This window comes from Vidua chalybeata, chromosome 3, assembly GCF_026979565.1.
Source record: "Vidua chalybeata isolate OUT-0048 chromosome 3, bVidCha1 merged haplotype, whole genome shotgun sequence".
NCBI lineage: Eukaryota > Metazoa > Chordata > Aves > Passeriformes > Viduidae > Vidua > Vidua chalybeata.
Window position 1 is genome coordinate 18,511,713 of NC_071532.1, and position 21,878 is coordinate 18,533,590.

Below are 21,878 nucleotides of genomic sequence, written 5' to 3' on the forward strand. Positions count from 1 at the left end.
CTGAGCCCTACATCAGTAACTGCACAGTGTCAAGGTGTGACATAAACTATCTGGCTCCATGCTGAACTAATGCTTTGACTCAGTATTTCATTTTCACAAGAAATGAAAAACAAATAGACATGGAAGATTACTGAAAGGACAGGTCACTAGCCAGGGTGACTGGGCTCTACATTACACTGACTTCTTACAAACCATTCAAGTTTCCTAAGGTTAGCTGGAGTACTATTCTCCTCTTTCCCACACTAAGAGGGTGTTTGATTTTGCTTTCAATGTTGTAAATGTGTCTGATTCCTCCCAGAGGTATTTGCCCTTTGGGAAAGGGATCAAAGTGTGCAATCCAATTTGTAAAGCACAGAAATACTTGCAAAAAAGTGCTGCATACAGGCTATTAAGAGGCTGTCAGTATTCATTTCAGAATAACCTGTGTGTAGCAGAAAGTAAAATAAGTGTGTGACCCTAAATAAAGTCAGTATGTGGCTCCTGAAGAAGAACATGAACATTGTTGACCCAGAACCTGAAGGGTAGGGTTTAAAGGACTTTCATTTTTGTTTTAGCAGCCTTGAAAGTAGAAATTCTCCCCATCTCACATGGCTACCTCTCCCACAGTTCAGGTCTTTGGTAGCACTCCAATTGCACATCTGTGTTTATTAATAACTGGACAAAATGTATTGAACTGCCACATTTCACAGCTGAGAACCAAAGCTGAGAATTAAGAGACCAAATAACTACAAAAACTTCTGGTATGTGGCTGGAATGAAACTAGATCCTAGATAAACCAGAAGTTCCTGATTATTATCCTGACCATTAAGATTCCTCCCAATTCCACTGGTATTTAAAGACAACCTCTCTGGGAATGCTGCAGCATCACAGAAATTACACAAGACTTCTGTAAATTTCTGGGCTAACAGAAGTTTTAAAATCCCAAACAAATATCAATGCCATGAAAATGCATTTGCTGCCATCTCTTTAGGCAGCAAAGACGAAGTGACATGATGTCACCTTTCATAAAGAGTTTTAGTTTGGTACTGCTAATAGCAGTTCTGTGGACTGAAATCAAATGCACAACATCATGCAGCTGTGTTACAACACCAGAGTATATGGAATTCTGCTCAAGTGCTGTGGGAGATAAAGCGAGCAAAAGAAGAAACCCTTCTTTATAGCAACAAGGGGCTCTCATGCCAGGAGAGAGGCAGCCACCCTGAGGGCACAGCAAACAGCTGGGTAGCTGTGGTGGCACTGACCATCCCTCCACTCCACACAGATGCAAAAGTAGTTCTGAAGTTCACTGGGGCAATGCTCAGCGTGCAGTGCTTGCCTTGCAAAGGCATTGTTCAAGCTGGCTTGCAAACTTGGCCAACAGTGTTAGGCTGTACTTGTCCACATCAAGTCTGGTTGAATTCTTGCCACCAGTTTAATCTGTGTGTCCTGGACACATCCAGTGCTGAGATCTCCTGACTGCAGATTTAATATCCATACAGTGCTCAGCACCTAAGTGTCAACACACTACTGCCACAATGCCACAAAGGCAGCAGCAACACTGACCAGACTTCAGCAAAGCCTTGGGTTGTTTCTTATATTTGGCAGAATTGCCATTTATCAGGTAAACCACGCCCAGGTAAACTTTCCCTGCTGAGGCTCACAGCCCTCTGGCCTCAGCAGAGCCAGTACTTTGGAATAAAGACCCTTTCCTGCTGAAAACTGGACAAAGTCTCTTCTGCTCTAAGATCACCAGGCCACACTGATTGCCAGCTGCTGAGCTCTGTTGTTATCTTTGCTTTTAAAGCGCTCTAGACAACCACAATGCTGCACAAAACATACTCATTTATTTAGCCAAATTACATTAGCCCTGCCTATTGCATTGATGCGGCCAAACTGACATTTTTATTGATCCAAATAGCCTGTTCTATGTACCTTCTTCATTATTTTCCATTTGTCCAATTAAAGGAAAAGGAGAGAAGAAAAATAGGCTGTGACAGAACCCTGAAACAGCTTGAGTATTCATGTGGAACAACTCCCCACCTTTTCTTTCAGATAAGCACATCAAAGTACACCAAGAAGCTCTCAATCTCTAAACCAGGAGATGTTCTAGTTTATTAGGCTCTAAAATAAGCCCTTTCTTCAAATAGATAAAAAAACTGAGATTTGCTTGGTAAGTCAATAAAAGAGTTTCAGAGCATTCTCCCTTTCACATCACCCTGTTCTTATGGAAAAAGAGAGGGACTCTGTCTCTGTTAGGGTTTCCCTACCCATGTTGCTGATCTTTTCTGATGAAGATTTTCTAACTGAGAAGAATGGCTTTTCCCCCTGCCACCCCCAAGAGAAAGTACAAATACTTCCAACAGTATTTCACCCTTGTGTAGCAGCTGCAAGACACGCAGGGAGCTCTTCCTCACTGCTACTCTACTGCAACACATTTCATGAGAAACAAAGGGAACAAATTAGGCAGCTGCACCCTTTGCATCTGGTACTACCTGCATCTGCTAAACAACTCAAAAAACAAGAACTGTGTACAAGAACTAGGACAACTCAGCTGATGTGCCCGACCTGCATTACTGTACACCCTAGATAATTAATTTCCTGCAGCCAAGAATAACTAAAAAGTCATTTCAAATAAACAGGAAAGCTGCAAAAAAATGAGCTCACTAAATTTAATTCAGAGTATTAAACCTGGATTTTTGTTGTCAGATTTTGTGGGCAACTTAAAAATATGCCATGAAGAGCTATGAAGACAATATTCTTCCTTTTCCAGATAGAAGGCAGCTTGCCAATAAGGTAGCATTTGTTTTAGTCACATAAATAATATCTTCCATAACCTCCATGTCTTGATGTCAACAAATGACAGTAATAGAGAAACTGAGATAACAGCAGCTCTGCATGAACACAGAGGTAACTCCAGGCCTCCAGTGATGGGTGGGTGAGCACTGTTTGACAGATGGCCTGAAAACCTGTACAGTGGCTCAGCTCATTCTGAATGGCTGCTCTTTACTGTGGAATGGAAAGGGCACGTGTTGATGACACTGTGCAGGAATCAGAGGGACATGGTTTGTATAACAGCTCTATTGTCATGTTTGTTTGTTTTTAAATGAGGCATGGGAACCTGTAATCCAAAAGTTTTTTTAAATGCTCTCCCTTTTTACAGTTCCTAATTTGTTCCATTTCGGTCTTCTCCAATACCTTTCCACTGAGATCAGAATTCCAGAAGTCGAGTGAAACTGTGCAAGTCAGTCAATGTCAGATGCTGAACTGAAGAGCTTTTCTGAATAGCAAAAATAAATTTATCTTCTTTCATTAATTACAGCAATGCAACACCCCTTTATTTTTCTTTCCTCACCATCCAAAGACAGCTGAGATGGCATATGTTGGCTAGGCTCTCTTCTCTCATTTGGAATCATTTAATGGCTTTGTAAAACAGGCACCCAGCAGGCAAAAAAAATTAGCCAGAAGGTTTTCCATTCAAATACAAGTTTGGTTACAGTGGTTAATCTTGGGCCCCTGCCCTCTGTCTCTCAACCAATTCTGTCATTTAAGATGCAGATGAAAAATCAGTGTAATTAGTACCTATTTCTCAGTAGTAGCTGAGCTGACCTACCTTGTTCATGCCATTTTTCCTTCTTGATGCAAGAGCATAGCAGCATCTTAACTTCAGCAGCATAAAGGGAAGATCAAGTCAATTAGTGGCAAAAGGAAAAAAGAGCAGTTTCTCTTACATGTAAGAAAGGGAAAGCAAGTACTGCACAGATTGGGTGGCTCATTACATTCTTTTTCATCTTAGATTTTAAAAGGCAGCAAAAATGCTAATATATCATCAGAAGTATTTGCTAGGAGTTTCTGCAGTCAAGCCAAAGTCTAAATGCAACAAAGAAGAATTAGAAATCCCACACAAAGCCTTGGTGCCAAACCAAGGCTGATTCCTGATCAGAGCAGTGAAATACTTCACATGGCATTCAGAATGCCACAAACATCAGAGATGATATAAGGCATCAGAACATCTCATTATTCTTTACACTAGAAAAATCCAAACATTCACTCTACTACTGAAATTTTCCTGCTAGATGTAGCCTCAATTGCAAAGAGCCCCAATCACAAACAATTTATTCTTTCAAAAAAGAAAACCTCTAATATGAAGAGTACTCTTCTCCTGCTGAGTTGCCTACACACAAGGTAAACAAAGCCCAGTCTTTTTCACACAGGAAAATCATCGAATGTGTGGATTAAAGAGAGATTCATCACTGATTCATCACCCTCTGAGCACACTGGCAACACTGCACGTTTCTTCGGCATGAAAAAACCCAATCATTTTCAAATGAGATTGCTATCTCCATCCTGAATGGAGCTGCAAGTGATTGAGTTACCGTGGTGTACAGTGGATCAGAGCTTGTCCATTGAGCAGCAGCAGCCAAGGCCATGGTGTGCCCTTAACCCATTGCAAATGCAAAGTAAAACCACTTCCACGTGGCCTAGCTTAAAATCTTGTACTAAGGTACCATCTATCACCAGCACTTCAGTAATTCTTCACATGCATTTTCCCCCTCTTGCAAACACAGGCCTTCACACACAGCACCTCAAACATTTGTTATCATAGGAACATAGATTTAGGGAGGCAGCACTGAAGTTGTTTACATGGAAATTTGAACAGGCCATGCAGAATAAGATTCTCCCTGCCTTGGGAAGTTTTTAAGTGCAGCATAAACCAGATGCAATTTTCATGTAGTGCATGAATGATGGCACTTCCAGAAGGACAACATCCCCTGTTATCACAGCAAAGTGCTGTCTGTCCCAGAAGAGAGAGGAATGCCAACTCCTCCATCAAACTACACTCCTTGCAGCACAAGCTTTTCCCTCAGCATTCTCCCACCTAAGAACTGACCAGATTTGAACCTGCATGATCTCACAAAATTTAGCAGAATCACAGCCTGTGGCAGATGGCCAGCATGCCAATCAAAATGCTACTCTGATCTATGCAGTCAGTGTCTTTTTTCCAGCTTGACTGATTGCCTTTGAGCTGGTTCCTTAATTCCAGTGACATCTTCAAAGAGACCAGCTGCAAGATATTGCACTGCTCATGTCAACAGTCTGGCACTAAAATGGCTGTGAAATCCCACTGCATCAGAATGGGACACGGATATTGTAGCCCAACAAGGAGATGTGTACTAGAATGGGAAAACAAGACACACAAAAGGAATACCACATTTACTGATATTAAAGGATCACCCAAAGTATCATCTCTCTTTTCCTTCACCTGTGCAAATCCCAGACGGATCAAATAACTTCCTGGAAGGTCACTAGTCAGGAAGATAAGGATTCAACAGCCAGTATTTCAAAGCCAGCCTGACTTGAAACATTCAAGGCACAGCCTCATGTTTATATCATGGTCCATTATCCTTGGGTTGGAAGACATCTCCCTAGACCACAAAGTCTTTGAGATTCTAGATTAAAGTCAGGGACAACATGGCAGAATGCAAGGAGCACAGGCTTCACAAGAGGAGTTTCTCAAGCACACACATTTTACACAACAGAGGCAGAGATTCACTGCCCAGGATTCAGGAACCCCAACCCTCCAACACAGCAGCCACCCCAGCCCACTGACAATACAGAGGAACAGGGCAAACACCTGTAAAAAGATTTCAGCAGGTTAATGCTGTGCCCACCTCACTGGCTGCTGGCACTGAGGCAGATCTCAGCAGCAAGGTTTGCCAGCAGGAATGGTGTGGAATGGCAAAGGGGCCCAAGCTAACAAACTTGGGCTAATGACCTGACCCAGCACTGTGGAAGTACGAGCTGCAGTTGTGGCATGAAGGAAGCCTGTGGTAGTCCTGGGTGACATGGAGATGGGAGAAGCAGTGTGTACCTAAGAAGCACCTGGGATCCCACAGTCTGGTTGGCAGAAGCAGTGTGAAGGACTCTGAGGGTTCTCTTGGTTTGTTGTTGCCCCAGGTGCTTATATTCTACTGACAGGTGTCCTTTCAATGTTACAGCTTTCTTCATGTCTGTACTCTTACATCAGGGATGACCTGGACCTGTCTGAACTGCTGAAAGGAGACAGACAGTAGAGACAATTACTCAAAAAAAGCAGACTGCTGTCTAGATTTGGACTGTGGAGCAAATTCTACTTCAGCTTTCCCGTGAACAGCCAGGTGATCAGAAAACAAATGAGAAAAACAGAGGCGAGGTCACAGGGTGAAACTAAAAAGGAGAGGTCCAGTCCAACAGCAGCTGCACACAGCAATCACACTTTCCTCTCCTGGGTGTTTTCTGTACTCAACAGCTGGGAGCAGTCAGAGTTGTGATCTCTGCCCTTGGTAAGAACTGGGCATGACCATCTCAGAAATGGGAGAACACATCTCAGGGTAAAATTAGTAACTCTTCTGTAGATGCTTGTCAGGCTCTGCATCTTGAGAGACCCAAGATGGAAAGTATAAAACCCCTGTCAGATCTGGAATTTTGCTGCAGTAGAGGAGCTATAAATTGAGAGACATTCAGTATATTTTTTATCAGCTTAGCAATAAAGAAATCATGTCATAGATGGCTTAGTAGCACTTCACCTCCCCTTAACTGCCCATGTAAGGGGTGCTCTGAGCTAAGCACTGTCCCTTCAGCCCTTCAGTTAACTGGCACTGGGCTAGGAGGAAATCCCAGAAGGAAGTTCTTCCTTCCCCCAAAACACTAGTAAAGGCCCTGCTTGACAGACTACACAAACAATGCAAGGGTAATCCTGAGTGGCACAGAAGCACTGCAGAGCCTCAACATGCCAGACACTGCTTCCTAAAACTGCTTCTGTAGTTGTAAAACCAACAGAAGAGCTTGCTCTACACCTGCTGTGGTTTAATTGGCTTGGCCGCAGGTGACCAGGCTGTACAATACAATATTCTACATATGCTGGTAGAGTCTTTGTGCTTTCCTTTTGCTGCTGCAAACTCCTCATTAAGCATATCTGGAAACAGAAATACAAAGCTGAGATTATCACAAGGTGTTGGGACAGTGAGGTCTATCCACATTCCATTTGTCACCTCTGTTAGAGCAAGGAGCTGGCCACTATTTTCCTCTTTCCCTCAGCCTACTGATTTCATTACATTACTGCCTCACATAATGCAACAGCCTTTACTCCTTCACAGTTCAGTTACCTCCACGCTGCAGATTTTTGTCCTAATGTTAAGGCAAACTTAATTGCTCATCAAGTCAAGTGTGCCTCAGGCTCTTTCTGTGCTGCCCTTTAAACACAAAAGTAGTCTCACAGTAAAATCTACAGTGTCACTGAGAAAATTCTTCAGGTTTCATCTTCAGTACATTGCCCACAAGATATATGACAATGGTTGGATGGATCATGCTGTTCCAACACTGGTCACTCCCCAAGCTGCAATTTTTATTCCCCCCTTCTACTGTTATCCTGCATTACTCTGGCCCCTATCCCTCTATTTTTTAACAATTGTTCAAAGGTTTTTGGGACAGGGCTTAACTTTTCATTACATACAGAGTACAGTCTTGAGTCTGATTGGGGTCCTTAGATGCAATGATACAAAATAATAATAGTAGCTGCAGAGAAGTGGTGATATTCTGCAGTTGTAATGGGCATACTGGAAAGATTACTTGATGTTTATAAAGCTTTTTCAGACTCTTAGATGAAAGTCAAGCTAGTGATGCACAGGATTTATTATTCTATTCAGCACTTCAGTATCCAAGGCTAGCATCTATTCTAGTTGAAAAAGATCTTTACTGTATTGTAAAATGGAAACAAAATGAAATATATACAGTGCATGGTGCTTTATATATAAGGCACAGGCAGCACAGGAACAGAATTTCATTATTGAAATGGATGTAGCTGAAACTGTTACACACAGTAGGTAAAAGACCAGATTCAATGACCTCTTGTTCCATTTAATCTAAATTGTTAGTATATGGTTTTCCAAAGGCCAAAGAAAATTTCTGGGGTTTTTTTTCTTTATTACATATTTCATCACTTTGTAATAAAACTTTGTAGTTGCTTATGATGTGAATCTCAAGCAGACTTGACTAGCAAAGAAATGAAAATAAAGCACATGTAGGTTTTGCAAACAAAGCCACGGTTCTCCTGTAATACCCTGTGCATTTAACCAGCAGTTCACAATCATCGGAGGCGGCTGCACTCCCTCTCCCTCATCACAAGTTTCTGCTCATTTCACAGCATCCCCCACTGCTCTATTTAGATGTGAGTCCCCCTCCTCCCATTCCGTGCTTGCTGAGCACAGAGGGAAGGCGATGCTGTTTTAATGGTGCTGGTTATGCTATACGTGGTCTTGCTGTTTCTAGGAATAGACATGCTCAGACATCAATTAACATCTAATTGCGGGAATTAATCTTGTTCCTCTGCCTCAGACACCACAGAGATCAAACCAAGCCCATTTGCAGCTCTATTTTTAATTTACTAGAATTACAGTTTTTTCCATCCAGTGAAAAATAATTAAGTGACATGCTGTCCAGAGAATACATAGTTCAGAGATCTGGGTGTTCAGGAAGAAATTAACCAAGCAGGAAAAGATCATAACTATTTGTGCCAAAGCATCTTTGTTACTGCAAGTCTTTCCTCTGTTCACACCTTCTCACCAGTACTTCTCTTCACACCTTCCTGCTTGAGTGATCCTCAGAGAGACAGTGAGAATTACGACAGTGGCTTGGGAAGGAGCTGGATTTACCACCATAGCAGATAATCCCTAGTTCTCAGGGTCAGCCTGTGCATAAGGGCAAAACAAAAGTGGCAAGATAAAACAAGGAAGTGGAGGGAAATATTTTAAAAACAACAACCACCAATGCCAACCAACCAAAAATCAAGCAAAATGTTTTTGCAGCTTTGCCTTAAAGCAGTCACCCGTCTTCCTTATTATTTCTTGAAGACAGACATTGCAGGCCACAGACAAGGCTTTGTACTGTATTTTGCAATTTATTGTACCAAATGGAGCAAAGCAGCTTTCAGCAGACAGCTCCCAGTCTTAAGATCCTGCCCCAATTTCCTGTACACATCAGCAAGGATTGCTTGAGTGTGGCTATTGAAGTTAGGGTGGGAACAAATTGGATTATTTAGCAGAGAAGAACAGAATCCTACAAAATAAGAGTGAACCTGCAACTATCAGAAAGCTGAGCTGTAAAAGGCTTTGTGACCTAACTCAGACACGAGACTGCACTCTGGGCCTGGGTTACAACTTTGGTATAGCCTTCTATACCAAACCTAAAGCAGCTGAAGCAGGCATTATGTCCATGTATAATGCAGACTGCCAATCTATATTTATGGAAAGTTCTTTCATGGTTCCTTTGGTTTTCAGAAAGAGCTGAACCACTTTTCCTCATTCCTAGGTTAAATTGGCAATGTCCTAGGTTAAATTCCAAGGTCAATTGGCATGACATGTAGCATCACTCATTTTTACTGCCTGTGTCAGTCCAATTATTCTTCTTAGCTCACCAGCACGAGAGACTTGAGCTGATCTCACCTAAGGTCATCACCCCTTCGCTTCCTTTTTCTGTCATTTGCCAAATTCAGCATGCCCAGTAATAAATAACATCGAACCCTTCCTCTTACTTCCTCTTACTAGAGGAGAACATTCCCACTTCATACCACCTCAAACTCCATCCAAAAATGCAGTTTAAGAAAAAGCTGCATCTGTGAAGCTTTCTGGCACCTTTACTGTAGACTGTCTCTCCTGGTGTGAGGAGCCCATTTGGAGGCAATGAATATCAGTCAGCCCCATACTCAGAGACATTTCAGAATTTCCCCCCATTTCCCCCCCGCAAAAAAGGGTGTTGAGGAGCACCACCATTCCATTTGCTCTCACAGATTTTCCAAAATCCCACATTCTTACTTTCAAAAAGAAGAATGGTTCCCAGAGCTTTGGCAACCAGACCCATCGTTCCCACACTGTATTGTAGTCATAAACATGACAAGTGTTGGTGGAACACCAACTCTCCTGACTGGAGAAACTTCTGGTTCCTTTAGAAGGGGGAGATGCTCAAAAACAAGACTCAGTTTGGTGATACCTTCCTAGGAAAAGGTCAAATTTGCACATGCTTATGTGTGAGTGAAGGGCAGAGGCACGCTGTGAGTAGCAATCTGTGCTAAGAAGTAAGACAAAAAAACCAAAATGTACTTATTCAATGCACATCATTAGGTACTTAATTTACATTCCTACCAAGCAGCAATAAACATCCTTCTGCTGCTTCCCATTTCCCCTCCTCCCAGTATTTCCATTAGGAGCTCAGCTGGAGGCAAGGAAGGAATGGGAGAGGAGGGAAATAGAAAACTTAATTCCGTCTATCTAGTTCTCAAAATACTGATACATTATTCTGCCAATAGACGTTACCTTGACTCACAACCTTTGTGCCCCCAGCAGTCCTTACTGCTGACAGCAGAGCTTCCAGCTAACACCACATCTCAACAACAATTTGACTCACTTGTTCCTCTACCTCATTTCTGGAGTTTGCTCCTCTTCCTCCCACTTGCATCCCTCCAAGCCACCAATAATCTACACCATTGCAATCCAGTAACTTTATGCAGCAAGAAAAAGTAACACAATCAGTGAGAGAGCTGAAGGAATCCATTCTCTACTGTCTCATCCTATCCTACAGTAAACATACTTAGGAGATGGACATTGCAATGAAGTAAGAACATAAAGAAAAGTAAACCCTTCCCAGCATAAAGGTCTCCTGATCAGGTGAAACCCCCACAAAACACATTAAGTAATGACCATTTGGATGTTATTTACCTGACTTGCAACCCACACAAAATTGTTTTGGTGTGAAAAAGCACTGGCTATCAAGTGCTACATGCATCCTAGGGTAGGGAAGACAAAGAAAGTAACCTTAATGTAAACCCCAAACACAAAGCCAGCATTTTTAAAAGTGAGCCGTGCCCAAACAAAAACATTTCCACATTCAGAGATTTTCTTTCTTTTGCTCTTCAAAGGCATAGACAGAGACGCCTGATCCCAAAGCCATTAGTCTACTCCTTCAGAATAATGGATACACACCAGAACTCAACAGTAACAAACAGGTACAGTTAGAGTGGTACAAACATGAGAAAAGAAATCAAGTAGCTAAACACAACACTGGTTTAGGGAACATGCCCCAGGCATGGATGTACTGCTGAAGCACACCAGCACTTGACATGTTTTTTGTAAAGAGCAGCCAAGATTTTACTGAGTAGAAGAAAAGGGTGTTTAGATGAAAGACTGTAGTATCCCACTTCTGACCTAAGCTGCAAAGCAAATCGAAGTGTAACTTGCATTCCTACCTCAGTTTTCCATTTATATAATCAGGATACTAATATTCAGACACCTTTAAAAAATATTTTATTATCTTTGTTTGACAGTTGCAACATTAATTAAGTTTATTCATGCTAGTCACTTCCATCATACTCATTAGCTCTACTTGAAGACATCACAGCTTTATTAGAGACACCAAAACTGCTTCATAAATTTCAATTACCTAGTACAAATCATTATTACTATTATTTTATTAACTCTTGTGTAATTGCCTGTTGTGCATACAATGACAAAGTTAATATATGCAAATCCAACTTTAGAAGTTCTTTCTGTAACTTTTATCTCCATATCTGGCACGTGTGTATGCTTACATAATTTTTTCATTAGTTTTAAAATCTCCATCCTGAAATTTTCACTGAGCTTACACACTGGCATGATTTAGACATTAAAACATGATTTAAAAAATAATCTTATTATTTCCAAAGCAGCCATTTGTAACACTGAAAAATTTTAAAAATCATCTTACCATTCAGATGTATGCAGAAATAGCCATATTTACAGGAAATCTTGAAAAAGAGGATCGGATTATTATTTCTTTGATTATTTTTCAAGAGGAAAACAAAGCCACCTAGTTGGGTTCTTGGCATAAGGTATCAAGATCCCAAATTACTAACCCTCAGCTTTCACTCAGCTGTTGCCTATTGATGGCAATGGTCTGCTTTTACAGGGCACCTGAGGACTTAAAATATGCACCTATGAGAAGGAGAGAAGAACTCCAGGGACCACTATTAACTGGTAAAATAACAACGTGTTCTCAGAATTCTGGGCACCCAGGCAACCAAAGTATTTCATGTGGGTGCCAAATTTTCTTTTCTCATGTATTATTTTCTGGATGATGACACAGGTAACAAGTACTGTGCCTCTCTCCCTGTAAACTGCAGGCTTAGAGTATTTCTGGGAGTAGAGAGAGATGTGACTTTGAAAGTTGTGAAGTTGCAAAGAGAACAGTCTCTCACTTGCTGCACAGTTTCTCTGACAAGGTGCTGTATACCATGATACCTTCATCTCTTCTCCTACAATGAGAATGCATTAAGTAAGAAATAAAAGCTTTCTTCTCTTTGTAGGCATCTCTGCTCAGTAAAGAACTCCAGACAATATCCCAAATGTTTCCTAATTAAACACTTGAACTCTAAAAAGAGACATGATAGACGATGAACCCTTCCACTCACAATTTCTTACTGGTTAGATCTTGTGGATCACTGTTCTGCAAACACTATTTTGGAAGTAACTTCAAAGCACCTTTGAAATACTGTTCTAAAGTCATGTTGATATACCCAGCTCTTCCTACTGCCCATTCAAGAAGCACAAGTAGGATTTGATACAGGTTTCAGATTCAGCCCCAAGGAGAAGTGATTAAAAAAGAAACCATTTTGGCATTTAAAGTGCTGTGCTTCATTGTGCTGAATTGGTTTTGGTATCTAGCTCCTAGAAACTGACATAATGAAACTGTACTTACCTGCATTCCATGAACTAAACGAGCATCTGAAGGTAAACACAGCAAGTTGTTTTTAAAAGGAAAAATGTGGAGGGAAAAAGGCACAAAACTAAATTGATGGGAAAACGAAAGCACCTTTCATTGTAATATTACAATGAAATAAGAGATTTCAGGTAAGACTATAGTGGTTTTACCTAGGCAAGGACGAGCAGATCCTCTACGGACCCAAACGAGGGACCGACACGCCGGGAGCCGCGACGCACGGCGGGCCCCAAGAACTGCATAGGAAATCACGGAACCACGATTGGAAAAGGTAGGAAAACAACAGGCAGAAACCGAACGAGTAACAGGGCACCTCTTGTAAATGAACATAACAGCGATGGAATTACTGTCAAATCAAATTACACGAATTACAGATCGTAGGGTGCAGCTGCAGAGCAGCCTGGTTGATCCAGGTTGCTCCAGGCGGAGCGGGCGGCGGACGCCTCCGGCATTCCGAGCAGCCCTCACCGGGATGCGCGGCCCCGCGGGAGCCGCACTGACACATTTCACACCCTGGGGCTTGGGCCCTGCTCTGCCGCAAGCGCAGGCGGCAGGCCCCGGCAGGACGAGGGAAAGCCGAGCCGCTCGTCCTGCCCAGAGAGGGAACACCCGGCCCGAGGGGCCCCGGCGCCGCCTCCTCGGCTCGGCGGTCTGCGGCTCCCTCTGCCGGGGCCGCACCAGCGCTGCCATCGCGGCCCCTCGGCGGGTGCAGCTCCAGCAGAGCCTTCCCGGTCCCCAGTGCCCCGGCTGGCTGAGGGAGGGGCCCGGAGGTGCCGGGCACGGCCACGGGGAGCCCCTCCGAGGGGCCGCGGCCGGGCACGGGGGAAACGCTCGGGTGCGGCCGCTGGAAGAGGAGCGGGCCCTGGAAAAGGAGGCGAGAAAAGCGGGGGCGATGTTGGAAGCGCAGCGGGAGCGGCTCGGAGCCCGGGCGTGGAGCCCGGGGAGGGAGCGCTGCTCTCCCGGCGCCTCCGCCGTGAGGGGCGGGCGGTGCCTCCCGCGGGAATCCCGCCCGTGTGCCCTGAGGAGAGCCGGGGCCAGGAGTGCAGCCCTGTGCCGTTCCCTGGCTATCTGATCAGAGCAAGGTGCCTCTCCCCGGGACAGATAAGCCTCCTTTCCCGTAACAAGCATTCTCTTTTCCAATTTGAATGGTCTCTTTCAATAAAATAAGTTGTTTTTATCGTTTATTCTGTCTGTACAAACCATACCAGATTTGTTGCTCGAGATAAAGCTATAGCAAAGGACAATGTTTAACAAAGATATCAAAGGGTTTCTCACAAAGCAAGGCTCAATATACGTTTCACATTAATGATACTAAGGAAATAAAGAGATGGCCATTGTAGATTATTCATCTCTTCAGAGAAAAGAACTTTCCCCAGAAGTTATTAATGCAAAATTACACCTGGCACCCAAAATGCCCAAATCGGTTCTTTCGGCTGTATTTTGCTAAAGATCCTAGCACAAAATAGTAAACCCTTAAATACATGAGCATTAAGCTCACAATGTCAACCTTAATAAGTCACTATTGCCCTTCTGGCTGGTGGATATCAGCCAGCATTATATGGATATCAAAAAGCATTAAGTAGTTTGTAGGTTGCTTTCCCTTCAGTCTTTCCTTGCCCAGCAGTTAGGCAGCATTTCCTTGGGATACTCTGCAAGAAATTATGTAAAAGAAACAAAACTAAATATTGCCTCACAGTGTGAAGCTCATATTGTAGCTCAGGTAAATTTTCCTTTGAGGTCTTGTCTCCACAAACTATTACTTAACTCACCTGCTTTTATTTTTTAATAAAACTGTCTTTATAATGTATGGAACATTGGAGGGGAGAAGGTATACAAGGACAGAAAGTGCACTGTCAGCCGAATAAGCAGCTAAATGCAATAAATAAATGATGAGGGGAAGCAGAAGGCCCTGAAACATGGGGCCATAAAGATGTGGGAATGCCCAGGAGAGCAGTATTGTAAAAGAGCAAACATTACAGCTTTGATTCCATACAGCCACCCAGCAGAGGGAATGTGGAAGAGAAAGCTACCACTGATGAGGGCAGATGCAGTAAGACTCCAAGTGCAGGCACAGGCACTTCCAGGGCTAGAAAAATTAATGCTTCACACAGGAGTCAGATGCTAATTGCAGGTCACAAGGGAAAGGAGAATCAGTTCCTACTTCCAATGATGAGCTCTGAGACTGTCCCAGAAAGATCAGGGAGTCTCCATTTCAGGTCACTAAAAAATCTGTGGTGTTGGCTCTGGAATGGCTGAAGCCAATTCAGAGAAATCAAGAACTGTCCTCTATTTTTTCTTTCCCTTCCTCCAAGATGAGAAGGGCAATACTCACCTTTCCATAATGCCATGTCCAACATTTGTTGGAAAACTGATGCTGTCATGAAACTGTTAAATCCAAGTTGATGCCATTATTCCCAAGAGTTTCATTGATTTGTTATATAGCAAGGAACATTATTAACTGCCGAGATCACCGTGTGCCCTTGGCTTCACAGTTTTCCATTTAAATAGATGGAGACTCAGGGAGATGTTTTCAAATAGACGAGCTGTAAATTTAAGCACTGTTTGATTTTCAGAGGTGCTGATATTTCTTAACTAGCATTGAAATGAATTGGAAAGGCATTTGCTCAGCCCTGCTGAAAGTTAGGGTGGTTTTATTCAGGCATTGCATCAATTTCAAAATAAAAGCCCAGTTTGTGCACCCAGGTTGAAGATTTTGGCCATGATTTTTAGCAAGCATCAGTCTAACGCCAAGTGCAAGATCCATGTGGCGCATGGGGAAAAAAAATCTTCATTTCATTCTTTGCAAATGTTAAGGACAGCCTTTTTGACTCAGCTTTTCTTTCTCAGTAGCACACAGTGCTACTGAGAAATCTCCAGTGTTCTGGAGATTATTGGGCCAGCTCTGTTCTGTTCATACTCAGATGCTCATTAATGGACTTGTCCCCTTTGGGGAGACGGATGGGGGAGAGAGGCCTGAGGATTGATAGCCGAAATACTGATACTGGCTGTGGAAAGCCCATAAGAGGAATAAACCTATAAAAAGATTTATTTTTTTTTTACCATGAAGATGCAAAAGAGCCCGTGGCACATTAATTTTTCATATGGAAAAGATAGAAACAGGTTGCAAGTTTAAATAATTTACTTAGAAGAGTTAACACACTCTCTTTTATCTCTAACTCATTCATTTTTCAAATACAGATATTTCTGAAGAGCAGACTACTGCTGGCTCCTGAACAAGTTTGTAGTGGGTGTGGTTTTACTGGCTCAGTGGATACTCCAGGTGCCAAGCCAGCCCTTAATGCCAACTCACCCCATCACAGCAGGAGCAAGTGAACAGCAGGGTGAGGGAGAAGAAAGGTCCCATTTGTCAAGAATTCTGTAAGTAAATGCACAAGTGAAACTCAATAAAATTTCCCTTTAATGCAGCTAAATCTTTACTGTGATATCCTTATGAATTTAGTCTCAAAGCATCTCAAATTGATACTATTCCTGGACTCCCATCTGTAAGGATTTCTGGGAACACTTTCATACTGTAGTTATTAGGTGAAGAGCAAGCTTTGCTGTGCTTTAGTCATCCTGCTTCTTGCTGGGATTAATCTGTGTATAAGGAAGAAGAACATCTCCCAGACCTTTTCTGGCTACATAGTGCAGTATTGATTAATTTGATAATTGTAATTAATACTATGCAGAGGGTTATGAATGCAACTGTGCTAAATAGAGAATAAGAACAGAAACTGTTTCAAATGCACCAAAAACATGTAAAATACTTTGCAACCACAGAAAAATTGGAGTGTCTATTGACAAGCAGTCCCATCTTTGGGAAATCTCCATCTGAGAATCAATATTGGAAGCCTTTCTTTTCCAAGAATTCACACTAATTAGAGAGCAGATCAGAAAACAAAACCTCTAGCTGCTTTCAACATCTTTTCCCACAAAAAAGATCATATATGCATAACAATAAGGTGTATTTTTTTAAGGCACTACTGTCATGCTAAGAAAACAGCTTTAGAAATGCCACCACTTTGAGCTTCCTACCATGTTGGGAACAGCATTAATGAAGAAGCTGGCAGAGAAAGTGTCTTAATCTCTGCTGAGCAGTATTAGGGTGTAGCCACTCACAAAGGTCTTTCTGCCATGCAAGATCTACTAATAAGGATTTAGATTAATGTCTCTCATCCCTCACGACAGAACAGCCTTTTTAAGAGACAAGTGTAGAAAAAAGAATTGTTTTCAAGACTCCACATTACAAAACCACCTGACAGATGGCAGCTGACAGTGAATGCGGCTGTTTGATTTAACTTACACATCTGAGGAGCAAAGAGTATTCTGCATTTAGAATTAATAGTTAAATCATGCTCATATTATTGGCTAATAATTAGTTTGTGAGTGATGAATATATTACTCCTGAGCTATTTTCCACTAGCTATATGACCTCATGGAACAAGCCCATATCAATCTGATTTTAGATTGCAAACATTACAGTGCCAAACAGTGATGGCTACCAGTACAATCCCTCTGTTAAAATTTCTTTTCACAAAATACTCAGTGAGTAGCTCCGGGTGAGAAACTGTTCTCTGTTCAGAAACAAAATTCAGACTCAGTGGGTTGATAATTTGTTGCTGATAGCTCAGGCAGATCAGCAGTGGCAGGCTGTGCACTCCGTCGCTGTTCTCTGTACCCAAAAAAAAAACATTTGTAAGGGTGCATGCTGCAGATCAGCATAAAGGACAAGCAGAATATCAAGCTTTTTTTCATGGAAAAACTGAACGTGATGCTTTTGTCAGCTGCTTCTAATAGACAACATGAAGCTGTGGGCAGGAAAGAGGAAGCTCTAATAGAACAAAGCTTTTCTAAAGGGCAAGTCAAGCAAATGCTCTATAAAATTTCCAAAGAACAAGCACACTTTTTGCAGTCAAATCCGCTGTCCAACTGGATCTGTTTACCACCTGCCTTATCTCAGAGGCACAGCTGAAATAATAGCAGGGATTTTGATGCTGTGAATTGCTTAAATGTGGCTCATTAAAACCCAGAGCAATTTGTGAAGGTGAAGTACTTTCTATGAGACTGAGTAGTGTCAGTATCAGGGACTGATATATAAGAATGCCCTCCTTGCTGGTGGCCTATGGTAGCCAGCAATGAGGGCTGTCTGCTCAAGGAATTTGGAATATGATTTGGTTTCACTCTGAGAAAGGGGCCTGAGTGGGATATGGGAAAAAGGGCAATATGTATAAATCAGAGAAGGTGCAGATGGACAACCTAGTCTACATTTATATCAATGTCACTATCACATTAGTTGGCAGCCAAGATTTATTCTTCCAGAGCTTTTATAAGGAGCTGAAGCTTCCAGGCAGGCTGGAGAGAGAATTGCTATGGGACTGGGTACAACATTATGCTTTTCCTATTAAAGAAACATGATTAGCCTGTTGCTTACTGTACCTCTTAACCTTGGTGATTTGAAACCTGTTTTCATGCTGACCGTGTCTGGCTATGATCCCAATGCACAGAACCTTGCTGTGAAGGCACTTGGCTACCCAGGAGGGATGATGTGACTCCCCTCATCACCATCACACAGACTAGGAAAATAACATTTATCTGACCTCCCTAGAAAATCTGAGACCTCTAAAATGCCTTGGCAGCAAGATGAAGTAGATACTGATTGGTAGGAATCTTGCAACTACTATCTCTGGTCCAATCTTGCCAGACCTCAGAACATACTTGACTTTTGCACCCTTCAAGGAATAGTCACACTTTTCTATTATTTCCTGAGTCATCTTTTTGTTGCCATGAACATAACAAAGGAAATGGGTATTCACTGAAGCCAGGGACTTGTAACCAGAACTTTTCTATTAACATTCATTCTGAATTCTTATCCACAAACATGAAATGTTGGGCTCGTATTGGTTATTGCTTCATGTTAAGTAGAACAATTGATTCTTCATGGAAAGGTAGTGCTGGCACAGAGGTATCTATCAAAATTCTAGTCTCTAAGTCTCAGCAGTGTTAGCACATGGGAACCAGAAGAAAGTGTCAAAAGAATCAGTGTGCTTTTGCTCTTCATTATATGGTAATAAAGAAGAATTTCTGAGTCTGTAGCTGACTTGTTCTTCTCCCTTTTTCTCCCCAAAACAGGGTGACAGAATATACATGCATCAACTTACACAAACCCAGTGTTTAAGACAGTAGAAAGCTGATAATACTGTGCTCTATCAGCTCTCCAGAGATCTTATCACAGTTCATAACTGCTAATTCAGGCTCAGAAACCCCAGTGAGATAGGCTGGAGCCAGTATTTTCATTTTCAAATATGAGTAAACAGAGACAGAGTGAGAGGTTACGGCTCATGGAGTATTGCTTCAGGAAGACCTTAGAAATCTGGCACTGCTGCCTGAAAGCAGACTGGTTAATGAAGGCTTGTGCCCCATTCTCACAGAACTCCAGAACAGTGTGCCTACTGAGCTTAAGGGTCTTGGTCACACGTGGGCAGTTCTACCACCAGATAAGTCAGAGGAAGGTATAAAATTCCTTTGGCATAAATTCACATCATTCCCAGGGCATATATTAGTCACTTCTATTAAAAACACTGTCTCCCTCTTGCTTAATTGCACAAAAACCTTCGTGTCCTTTCTTCAGGATATCAAAGGGATAAAAAAAGCAGTAAGTAATTTTGGGGGCAGGGACGCTGGTGTTTGGGTATCCTTTACCCATTAGAGAATCAGGATAATCTATTAATGCTGTCACAGTGAAAATACAGCCCTCCTTCAAATGTTTTAGAATCACAAAGAGAGCTGATTTTAGTGGTTGGTTACATATTCCTTTTAATGGAATTTTCCTTTTTCACTTGTTAGCCAAGAAGGGGAATGTTTCAGATTACTGCTATCCCCCACAGTTTTCCATGATCTCCCAGGGAGGTGACTATATCCAGGAGGCAAATGAAACCTGCCTTGGTTCTTGCTAAATATTTGAGTACCCGGGATTCCCTTTGAGGAGTTTTTCATTTAGCTGCCTCTCCTGCATATACATTTCAGCGGATTTAAGAAGTTCATCCTACTTTTCCCCTGAGAATACTCATAGCCAAGTATCTGATTTATCATGACAGTGTAGAAGACAAGCACTTTTCCATGTTCAGTTCAAGACACCTTTGCAATCTTTCTTGTCCTGCACCTCCACACTCATCCTAGCTTTGCAGAGCTGTAATTTGAAGAAACTAATACCATGGACAAGACTATGCAGGAGTCACCTCTCTGTTTTCTGGGATAGGGTTATTCAGATTGTGGTTTTATCTCTGGTATGGCTGCAGGGGGAGTTGGCTCTCATACAATTCATATTATTGCTTAGGTGGAGAACAATGACACACCACTGAGAGGCTTGGAAATCACAGAGGTGATCTGTGTTGCTTGGAGCCCCCACCGTAAACCTTAGATTCAAAGTACCTCAGTGCCTGTGCCACACTGGCAGGACCAGGTGGGCTGTCAGAAATAGTGTGCAGGAACAATTTCCAGAGCAGTGAGACTGAGTACAGCTGTGCACAGCAGCCCTTGCAAGCTGGATCTGAGTTAATGCTGTGCAGAACCACTGCCTGTGCACTGCAGCTCTGTGCTCCTGGTTCCAGGGCTTGTTCGTTCAAGCCACGGTGCAGCTGCAGACCCAGATTCAGACTAGCACTGTGCTGCATTAGTGAAGCCTCTCTGGAAGACTAAGGAATGCTAGTGTGACAGCAAGAGCCAGCCTAGCTCTGATACAGCCAGCTACCAGGCTCAACTGAATCCAGTCCTGCACTGCACATAGACATTGTGTTCATTTTATTGTGGTCTCAGGTGCACCCAGTAGCACATGTATAGGCTTCTCATCTCACAGGTTTATCCATTATCTCCTTTGATAAGGGAGAGTCTACTACAGGATCTCTCTCTCCCATCTCTTATCCAACAGTATTTATGTATACGGGAAGAACAAATGTGGATGAGATTTGCAAATTGCCAAACACTGCAACTGTCACAGCTCAGTATCCACATTTCCATTCTTAGTTGAATACATTTTGCAAGAGATTCTAAAGATGCCCAGGTATGACTTTATCAAGCACAGCTTCATTCTTGGCTCACTTGTTGCCTCTGATGTTTCACTTATTTACACACAGATAAGATCGACAGATTCAACCTAGAGTAGCACCTGTCTTACATTTCCAAGAGGCTAGGGAGTGCCCAGGCAGCCTGCCAAGGCTGAGTATGCTACTGGAGAGACCACCTGACACAAAGGAAAATGGACTGGTTTCTCTAGCAGGGTGCTAAATTAATTAACTGTAGTTTGTAATAAATCTGATATGCTCTGGACATTTAATGTCCAATAAAAATAACATTTTGGAGGGAAATAACAGTAAATAATTGTTTGGATTAGCTGATTATGACTACCATTTCTCTACTTCTAGCTCTATTCCCAAGTCCCTGGCTGTCATTTTTGCACCATTGGTGTGTGAGATTTGCTTCAAGCTGATTTAATAGAAAGCATATTTGCACATTTCATTTCACTTCAGAGTCTCCAAAACTAAACTTCTTTCAGTTTTTTGGCTTCCTGTACCTGATTTTTGTCACAGCTTCTAATTTTTCTCTTTGTTTTGGCTGAAATACAAAAATTGAGATTCTGAATAACTTTGCTTATTGAGGTTCCATTTTTTGAAAGAACCAGGAAATAACTCCATTTTCTTAATAGAAAATTCTATTGGCTGTTTTCCTTTTTAATACCTCTTTCATCTTTTTCTTAAGGATCTGTACTGCCCTTTTTATTTGTTCTAGTTCTCCTCATATTTTTTCCTCCTACTTTTTCTTACTTTCTGCTCCTCTAACCTTTCATTTTCTCTTTCTTTCCAGCTTCTCTCTACTGTGGAGCACAAACGCCTGTTCCCTGCAGTCCTGCAGGGTTTTTATCTTGCCATGCTTTGTATGGAAAGCCTTCCACCTTTAAACTGGCTTCCACCTTTAGAGTAGTCTTAGTGTTAGCCTTAATATCTGAACATAGCATGGGGTTTTGAGTGTTATGTTTCAATTTGAGTATTCTCTGCACTGTCTCCTCTTTCTGCATGTCATTCTTCAGTACTGTCCTAAATTCCTGGACAAGCTGTGAGGACACATGT

At 42.2% G+C, this 21,878-nt stretch overlaps 1 protein-coding gene across 1 annotated transcript in view; it reads right to left on the bottom strand.

Annotated features, from left to right (window-relative positions):
- Positions 1–8,433: 8,433 nt before the first annotated feature.
- The window catches only part of BTBD9 (BTB domain containing 9), a 140,969-nt gene continuing 127,524 nt past the window's right edge, over positions 8,434–21,878 (bottom strand). The window contains exon 12 of the mRNA XM_053937651.1: positions 8,434–8,702. Coding sequence (XP_053793626.1) covers positions 8,685–8,702 — 18 coding nt within the window. The 3' untranslated portion in view covers positions 8,434–8,684. The remainder of the gene's footprint in view (positions 8,703–21,878) is intronic.